This window comes from Antechinus flavipes, chromosome 5 (genome assembly GCF_016432865.1).
Source record: "Antechinus flavipes isolate AdamAnt ecotype Samford, QLD, Australia chromosome 5, AdamAnt_v2, whole genome shotgun sequence".
Classification (NCBI taxonomy): Eukaryota; Metazoa; Chordata; class Mammalia; order Dasyuromorphia; family Dasyuridae; genus Antechinus; species Antechinus flavipes.
In genome coordinates, this window is record NC_067402.1 from 223519331 (window position 1) to 223528622 (window position 9292).

At 54.4% G+C, this 9292-nt stretch overlaps 2 protein-coding genes across 2 annotated transcripts; one reads left to right on the forward strand and one right to left on the reverse strand.

Annotated features, from left to right (window-relative positions):
- Positions 1-17: 17 nt before the first annotated feature.
- On the forward strand, positions 18-2918 carry NPFF (neuropeptide FF-amide peptide precursor). Its single transcript, XM_051961564.1, has 3 exons — positions 18-2249; positions 2511-2632; positions 2725-2918. Exons 1-3 carry the CDS (start codon positions 2142-2144, stop codon positions 2834-2836), a joined length of 342 nt encoding a protein of 113 aa, XP_051817524.1. The 5' UTR covers positions 18-2141; the 3' UTR covers positions 2837-2918.
- A 280-nt stretch (positions 2919-3198) lies between these two features.
- Positions 3199-8950, reverse strand: TARBP2 (TARBP2 subunit of RISC loading complex). Its single transcript, XM_051961520.1, is given in 9 exon segments — positions 3199-3636; positions 3745-3831; positions 3834-3936; positions 4384-4511; positions 4979-5096; positions 5363-5435; positions 7151-7253; positions 7817-7986; positions 8597-8950. Coding segments are annotated over 9 exon segments (1074 nt in total). The 5' UTR covers positions 8731-8950; the 3' UTR covers positions 3199-3478.
- Positions 8951-9292: the final 342 nt, after the last annotated feature.

Genomic DNA, 9292 nt, shown 5'->3' on the forward strand with positions numbered 1-9292 from the left:
GCTTTTCTATCACTGGAAAGCACATGGCATCTATGTTCTCTCACATCCTATCCCTGAGGGAAGGAGAAGGGATTTGTTCCTCAGTTTCCAGATCAGGAAACAAGAGTCCAGAGGAGGTAACGTATTTATGCACCAAAGAAACAGGTCCTCTTTTTAGGCAGTGTCTGAACCACTGAGGAAAAACTGCCTAAGGAGAAGTGGGTATTTAGGGCCCATTCTTTAACCGATACCACTACCCCTCAATCCCCCCAGAGCCTCACCTCCGGTGTTGGCTTGGTGAAGGTGATGAGTACCGGCACAAGTACAGCCAGAGAAAAGGGCTTGCAAAGCTTTAATGCTCATCAAAATAATATTTAATAGGTATCTTTCACAGAGCACTTGGCCGAGTGCTGGGGAAACAACTATCCTTGCTCTCCAAGAGAAGTTTTAGGAGAAAGAAGAGGGGCATATGTAGGTATATATGGAACATTTCCAAATACAAAAGGAGGGTGGGGCAGTGTTGAATGTACTCTGTACTTGTGTGACCTTGGACAAGTGACTGATTATTGGACCTCAGGTTCTTTTATCTGTAAGTGAAAAGATTACACTAAAAGATCTAGGATATTCCTTCCGGTTCTAAGAAATTGATTCAGCTTGTCACAGCAGGACTGAGATGCTTTTAGTGCCCAGAAAAAAAGAGCTGCTTTTGCTTTCTCCTTTCACCAAAGACCAGAATAAAAAGGAATGAACTTTAAAATGTGGCAGGCAGGATTGAGGCACGATGCAAGAACCTATTTGGGATTTTAGGGACAAAGGAGTGCTTCTTCAGGAATAAGACAATCTCCAATTCCCATGTTTGAGCAAAACGAAGTTCATGCCTTAATCAGAACTTCGGAGCCAAGGACAGCCCCCTGGAAGTTCTGCTCCATTCACCAAGTGTTAAGAGTTCTAAAAGTCTTGGAAAAGAAAGAAAGGTCCAGCTTTCACATCTATCCTTCAGTCCTCCCTCCCCCTGGGTTAAAATACTATGTAAAGTGACCCAATGGGCAATGGAAAGAAGTATTGTGAGACCAGATGTAGACCATTCAGCTAGCAAGAATAGGGATTAATAGATGGATGTTGTTTTTTTTTTTTAAACGCAGGAGGGAACAGAAAAAGCTCCAGGACTTTGGGTGCATGGGCAGGAAGGACAGGAAGCAAAAAAGCAGTAATACCCACAGCAAAGAGTTGTTTGAGCAAGGATCCATGGCTTGCAATGAGCATCAGCCACCACTGGGTGGCAGCAGCACTCCACCTTACACACTAGTGTGTCAGGAAGATCATCCTCAGAATTCTAAAAGGGTTCCCGTACAACAGCAATCCCCTAAACGTGGACGTCTCCTAAACTCTACTTTCCCATCACTGCAGATCCCAAAGCACTACATTTGCTTAAGGGTGGCACTTGGTCAGTAATCCTGTCTTCTTGACTCCCAGCTACAGTCCAGATTTTCAGTCTGCTTCCAACCCCAAGCCAGAAGGGGATACAAGAGGTGGGAGGAGTAGGGAAGAAGCTTCCATAGGGGAAGCCTAGGGCTCGATTTTCCTTACCTTTAACCTTTCCTTCTTGTCTCCTCACGTGAATCTGAGTGATTTAGGAGTCTCCAGAAATAACCAGGTTATTAAATTCAGCCCACCTTTAACCCAAATGGAAGGTCTCCCCACCATCCGTGGGTTAGAGCTGCTCCCTCTTCCAAATCATATCCCTTCCATTCCAATGCAGGGCATCCTTCCTCCCCCAGATTTTCCCCAAATGCCTTTTGGAGGAGTGCTACAGGGGGTGCGGAACAAAACAACCAGTCAGAAGTTTCCAACCTGTTGTTGAGGAATAGCCAGACTTTGACAAAATGCCTGCAATTAATGAGTTTCTTAAACTCAGGAGACAAGATTTAAGTGTTTAATAAAGTCAAGAACGCCAGGCTTTGGGGCTGAGGGCCTGGGGCTGAGAGCTAGGAGTCCCAGGAGTGCCATGGGAGGGGATCCCAGGCGGCCGTTAATGGGCCTGAGCGTTTCCGTTGCCAGCTCAGCCCCCACGCTCCCACCTCCTCTTCGGGGGGGTGGGGGGAGGACAGCAGGTATAAGAGGCGGGTGTGGCAGACAGGCAGGCAAGAGACAGAGAAGGCAATATGGACGCTAGAAGCGTGGCTGTGCTGCTGTTGCTGGTGACGGTGGGCAGAGGCCAAGCTGAAGGACCAGGGGCTACCAAGGAGGGCGTTGGGGACCATATGCTCATGGTAAGTGAACATCCATCGTTCCAATTTCTCCCCATCAACTGGGTGAAAGCAGGAGCAAGGGACTCTGAATTCCAATCTTGCACTTTGCTAGTTCTCCTGGGGGTTTGGCAGGGAGGGCATTCTCCTCGACATCACCTAGCTCCAGACCCATGTCCGAGGACGATCCTTTAGTACAGCCCTTCCCCGTGAGTCAGCTTTTCTCAGCCCTCCCTCACCCTGCTCCTTCATCTGTCACAATCCCGGCTGCCCACTGGGCTGTAGGAGGAAGACAACGGACCCCCCCCTAGACGGGATGCTCAGACACCCGTGTCTGTCCTGCAGTCCTTGCTGCAAGCCATGAAGAGACCCGGCCGGAGCCCAGCCTTCCTGTTCCAGCCCCAGAGGTGAGAGTCCAAGAGGGACAAATCGAGGGCTGGAGGGGGCGGGGACAGTAGGGAAGATGAGGCACCTTGCTCAAGGCAAGCTATCTTCACAGGTTTGGCCGGGATGCCCGGAGGAGCCCTGGCAGACAGGGGCTGAGTCTTCAGGCTGGGGAGGCTCCTCTGTTCTGGAGCCTGGCTGCTCCACAACGCTTTGGGAAAAAGTGATGATGTTGCACCCAACCAGTACGTTTTTGCATGCAAAGCCCACATAGATGCCCTTTGTCCTAATAAAAGCATCTTATTACCAGCTGTGTCGTCTATGTCTGTGTCTGGCTTCAAGGGGTGGGAAGTGGCCCCTTCCCCGTTACTGCAGCAATAGCCTCGCTAGAGGTTACTGCCCCTCAGCCATGAGATGGGCTGACAACACCCCCACCCCCCAACTTCTGAAAAGCTGGAGAAGGAGAAGCGAGGGAAACAAGAACAGGGGAAAGGCAGCAGAGAGGAAAGCATAGGCAAATAGAGGCATCTCCTCCCTCCCACTCGGCACCCTGGGAGAGATACAGACACCACCAGAATTAACAAAGCACTTGGAGAACCAGGTTTATTGAGAGGAGGGAAGAGGAGGAGCCTCTCCCCAATCACTCAGTTTCCTAAGCAACATGATCAGGAACCCGGGGAAAGGCGCGGGCCTTTGGAGCCCCCATCCCCAGGCTTCAAGGCAGACAGAGTCTGTGTCAGAGGTAGAAGAGGTACCTCTCCTAGGCACCAGAGCTGGAAGCCCAACTCCTGAATCACAGAGGGCTGAGCCGGCAGTGGGTGCGGGGGGCAGACAGAGCCGACGATGGCCGGGAGTCGGGCCCTGAGGACTCACTTGCCCCCAGCCATGATCTTGAGGTACTGCAGAGCATGTCGAGCAGCCTCCCCCCGGGCCGCTTCCCGGGTCGGGGCTGAGCCGTGGCACACCGTGGCTGGCTGTGTAGACAGTTCCACCAGGCACTGGCAGAGCCCACTTAAACTCAGCTCATCTGAGGAAGGAGACAGAGAAGAGAGGCAGGGGGGCAGCTGCAACCTCCCGTCTCCTCCCGGGCCCCTCTGGGCCTGGCTCGCCCCGCAAGCCGCCCTCCCCATCATACCAATGTCCAGGTAGCTGACATGGAAGGCCTGCTCCTCAGAAAGCTCACTGAGGACGTTGCAACAGCCGGGGCCCAGGGAGCCCAGGGGCAGCTCCGCAGGGACAGGATCTTCTCTCCGGCTGAGTTGCGGAGAGAGTCCCAGGTACAGCCTGGGCTGCGGCCCCGAAGGCCGTCCACGCGGGAGCCGAGGCCCTGGTGGGAGAGGGCAGAGGATCACCGCAGAGGCCTGGCCCACACTCACCACCCCCCCTCACTCTTAGCCCCCGGATCCCCAACTGCGAGGGCCTCCGAGCGGACCCTCACCAGCCGGAGGCAGAAATGCTCAGGCTCCTTTTAACCCAAAGAACATCCCACTGTTATAAGGCCTAGAGCCCCAGGACACGGGTTTGAGGGTAGGCTGCAGCCCTTATAAGCAAGCCTTAGAATGGGGGCAGCTCCATCTGCACTACCCAGTGTGAGGAGAGGGCACTGAAAGGAGGAGGGTGGCCCACGGACACAAGTCAAGAATCAAAAGGGCAACGGGGTGCTTGCCAAAAAGGTCAGGAGAGGCCAATCTCCTCACAGGGAAACCAAGGGGAAAAGGCTGAAGGTGAGAGAGAGGCACAGAGAGGGCCGGGGCTGCAGGAGGCAGACACTCACGATGGAGAAGTGGTCATCGTCCGGCTCGGCCTCAGGCCCGTCCCTGGGGTCCAGGGGCACAGTGTGCACCCTCAGGAGCATCTTGGCAGCCGCATTACGCTTGGCCAGTTTCTTGGAGGTGCCGCTGCCTGGGGCACAGAGAAAAGACTGGCGTCCTGGACCTCTGTCCCCGGTCCTCCCAACACGGCCCACCCATGGGGTGCTGAGCGATAGTGGGGATACCAGGACACCTCACACTGGGACCCCCTTTCCTCCAAGATGGGCTGGAATATTGCTAGGAGTTGAAAATGAAGGGGCTGGAGCAGGGAGGGGAGGGGAGGGAAGGGCTAGCATCAAACCCATTGGCTCTCTAACCTCAGGGCCCGGAGGCCCAGAAACCAAGAAAATGGGAAGGAGATCTGGGAAAGAAACATGGGCGCTGAAGAAGCTGGGAGAAAACTGCTGGGACAGGTGAAAAAAGGAACGAACGGAACAATATCTGAGTTGGGGCTCGGGGGAAGCCCCAAGAGGAAGGAGGGTGGCGATGGGTAAGAGGGCAGAGAAGTCAGAGATGGGGTCCTGAGAAGCATGAGGCTGTCCCAGCCCCCCGAATCACCGATCTCGATGAAACGCTCCACCCGGCAGGTCATGGTGAACTCCTTTCGATGCGCTGGGCCCGACTCCTGGGTCACGGTGTACTCGGGCAGCCTCCAGCCTTTCTGCACCACCAGCTCCTGGTGTGGGTAGGGAGAGATGAAAGGGATACAGTGGGATGATACGGCTGCCCTGCCCCTCTCACGGGTACTGATGTGCCCTATGTCACCCTCCCCAAAAGCTTGGGGTTCTGGGCAGGAAGGGAACCCCCCCCAGACTCCCCCCCAATCAGAGCCTAACAGCCATGAAGCACCAAAGTAAGGGAAATGACCACCCCAATCCCAGTATCACCAGAAAGGAACTAGATGAGACCCAGAGGAGAACAAAGGAAAGGAAAAGAATCTACCTGTAAAGCCCCCACAGGGTTACACTCAGACTGCTGAGGAGAAACTGGGGCCTTGACCTCCACTGGGGGGCTCCTAAGAGAGATGCAAGTGGAGCTCAAGTCCGAGTAAAGGCCCCCTGGAATCTCAGGGACGGAGTGGTCCTCCAGAGCCAGACCAACCCAAGGGGCCCTGAGCAAGAAGTGCTCCTCAGCCCCAGCCCCAAGGCAGCCTGTTCCTCTTCCGAAGGTTTTCCCTTCCAAACCAGAAATCTGTCTCTGCCATTTCCACCCGGGGGGCAGGCACCTCTGGACCAAGTGCAGCAGTGATAACCTCCATTTTCCAGGTTAAATATCCTGGGGTCTTTCAGCTACGTCATCTGCCAGTCTCTAGTCCCTACTCCAAGACTCAATATCATCTGGCCTCTTTCCTCACATCTCCTCTATAAATTCCCTCTGCCAACCCTGATGGGCAAGAAGCCCCCAAAATATCAGCCTTGGTCCCTGCCACAGAAAACAGACTGAGAAAAAGGGCCTCCTGTCCCCACCAGGAGTGAAGACTCCTCCATCTTGTGTCTGGGAAAATGGCTATGTTTAAGATCTGTGGACTTTCCTTTTGAGAACATGCAACGTATTCTGAGCCAAAAAGAGGGAGTTCTATGTATTAAGATTCACAGGCACCATCTGTCCTGGGTCAGGCATGGGTCTCTCACCCCAAAGGGGCAGGTCCAGAAATAACTCATCTCTAGGGGACATGAGGGAACTTCCACTTGCTGCTATCAATTCCACCACTCCTGTCCCCCGGTCTCCTGCCAACACCATCTGCACATCGCTATTGGAAAAGGATCAACAGAATGGCTTCTGGGTTTTAGCCTGGAAAAAGGACTGCCCCAAGAGAGGGGGAGGAACCCTACGCCCTACCTTTCCTGCTTTCACCCAGAGCCAGGCCTGCTGCAGTGGCAAGGCACAACAGGGACCTCCACAGGGATTCTAAGGAAAGAGAACTTCTCCAGAGGTGGGGGGCATTTAGCCACATCCTGCATTGTCTTCTCACCTCTTAGGAGGAACCCCAAATTTCTTTCCAGCCCACAAGAACACAAAGCCAATGGCCACTCAATGGAAGAGGAAAGCTTTTCTATCCAAAGTGCCAAAAGGAGGTAGTTAAAATTTTGGAGGTATTTAGGATTTTGCATTTTTAAGAGGCATTTAGACTGACAGAAGAGGGAACTTCTTCCCTCTGGAACCTCCTCAAACAATTACCCCGTCTAAGGGCCTAGAGTCACGAGCACTCATCTACCTGAATTCAGATCCTGTTTTACACACTAACTAGTTGTGTGACCTTGGGTTCCACCACCCTGTGTGCCTCAGTTTTCCCATCTGTAAAATGAGCAAGAGAAGGGAATGGCAAACCACTGCAGTACCTTTGCCAAGAAAACCCCAAATGGAGTCACGAAGAGTCGGACAGGACTGAAAAATGATTAAAACAACACAGACCCCTTCCTAGGGGCACGGCTCAGCCAATATGAATGACCATCATTCTAAAACTCCTTCACTGTCTAAATAGGAAAAAAAGGGATTACCTTGGAGGTTATCCCCCACTAGACTAAGACCTCAAGTTTCCAAAGCTAAATTGGGGTCTGAACACAAGAGGAGTGATCCTTGGAGGAGCTGCTAAACAGCTAGTCATGCCACCGGAACAGGGTGAGCTTCATTTGTTAGCAAATGGTGGGAAAGCTCCAAGAGCATGTTATTAGCTCAAGGAGTCACCAGCACTCCAATGGGTGGGGCTCAAACTGCTTGGCCACCACTCACCTTCCATCCTCCAGAAATGGATCCAACATGTTTCCTCCCTTCAAGTGTTTGAGGGCCACCTCGGCTGCTTTGTGCTTGGCAGCTTTCTTGCTGGGGCCCTGACCTGAAAGAGGGGGTGCAGGTTACACAAGGGCTGAAGGAACCTGTACCCTCATCCCCAATCCCACCCACCATGCAGGACTACAATCAAACCATCCCACATGACACTGCCTTATAAGTGTCTCTTAGGCTACTCTAGTATCTCACAATCTACTCTCAATCCTTCATATCAATCTTGAAAAACATTTTTTGATGCTTTTAAAAACCCAATCACTTTCCAGAGCCCTTCCACTTAAAGAACACTTTCTCCTTCCAAAGGAAGTGTACTTGGGGGACTGCAGACCACTTCCAAGGGGAAGGAGGTCTCTGTTGGTGAATAACTCTTTCTCCTCCCTATATCTAACTCCCACTTGCTCCCCTCTGATCCTCAAGAGAAACAAAGCTCGGCTGATCCTCAGAATCCCCTGCCCAACCCCCTCTCTTGCAACCAAAGAGTTCTAGTTCCCTGCCCCTTTCTAGAATGTACCCCCAGCCTTGGAGGAAAGTAAAAGCCCATCCCCCCAAGGTGAAGACCTGGGAGGTCCTGAGAACACGCACCCCTGGCCAGGGCACCCGACGCCCCCTCACCAGTGCAGCTGGTGTCACCGACGGTGACTCGGAAGGTGAAATTGGGCTGGTGGGCTTGGCCCTCGGCTTTGAGGAGGTCGTACACAGGAGTCTTCCCTATTCTGGTCCCATACTCCTGCAGAAGGCTGATTGGGGTCTTGCCAGGACTGGCCGCCAGCATTTGCTCTATACTAGGGGGAGGCACACACACCTGCATCACGGTTCCTCTCGGCCCCCTGCTGATGGGCACTGCCAGCTGAGACCCAGGGGGACAAGGGGTGCAGCTAAGGGGGGCCAGTGATATTGGGCTGGTCAGTCCCTGCCTTGGTCCAGAGGCTGGGAGGGGCATGGTGGCCTCAACCTCTGGGAGGGAAGAATGAAAAGGGGGGGGCCTTATGACCAATGCATCGGAGTTCAGCATCCTCGGTGTCCTCTGATCATGTGCATGTTGGGAAACTCAGTGACCACAACCCTGGGGCATGCAGGGAACAAAGGGGGCCACTGTCTCGGTGCATTCTGGGAATCAAGCAAACATTGAAAGCTGGGTATCTTCTACCCAAGTGCATGATGGGGCGGTTATAGCCCCCACCGTGGTGCATGGTGGGAACAAAGCATCCAGTGCCGCGGTGGCTGCTGGGAATACCCCCATCCCGTTCCGAATCTGGGCTAACCACCCCTCCTCACCCCCAACCCCCAGTCCTAGCCTTCCAAAACCCGGTGCATGCTGGGTCTCCGCGCTCCGCCTCCCTCCCGCATTGCGGCCTCCACCCTGCAGGGGTCAGTGTGAGTCGACCAACTCACCTGGGGAGTCCGTAGCCTGTGATGATCCCGGAACCCTGCTCCTCCTCACTCATTCCCTCCTCCGTTCCTGCGGGCGCCACCGTGACTGCAGGCTCCACGCGCCCCGAGCCGCCGCCGCCGCCACCAACGAGCATGGGCTGGGGCCGGGGCCGGAGCCGGGGCCGGGGGAAGAAGGTGGGGGACGTCGCGGGGCATGTCGGAACACGTAGTCCTTAATCTTCCCCCTTCCATTGGCCTCCAAGTGAAACGAGGCTACCCGCCCCACAATCCTCCGGGGGAGTTATCCCACCCGGGTCGCAGTGGCTTCTGGGAAGTTTTTTCCCTCTTTCCCCAAATCCGCTCAGCATATCGCCCTCCTCCGTGGGCGAGAATGATTCGTTGAGCATGCGTGATAAAAGATGACGGGCGGAGCGGAACCTGAAGAACTACAAAATCCAGAAGACATCTCTCCACTGAGCGTTTTCCACTTGAAGGGGTGGTGCCCCGGCACGCGCCACGGGTGCCGCCACGTCGATTGGCTCCTCCTGCCAACTCCCTCCGAGCCAGCTGCCTGCGATTGGCCCGCTCGCGGCCGAAGGGAAAAGGGAGAGGATCAGGGACTTGGGGAGTGGGGTTGGGGCACAGCGGAACATTGGGCGCTGTGGACTCTTTCCCCGGAGACCTGTGATTGGCTGAGGGCCCGGTCCCTCGTGGGGA

Coding starts and splice junctions, on each gene's coding strand:
- NPFF (XM_051961564.1), top strand. CDS start 2,142: ATGGACGCTAGAAGCGTGGCTGTGCTGCTGTTGCTGGTGACGGTGGGC. Junction 2,250..2,510: donor TTGGGGACCATATGCTCATG/GTAAGTGAACAT, acceptor ACTGGGCTGTAG/GAGGAAGACAACGGACCCCC. Junction 2,633..2,724: donor TTCCTGTTCCAGCCCCAGAG/GTGAGAGTCCAA, acceptor CTATCTTCACAG/GTTTGGCCGGGATGCCCGGA.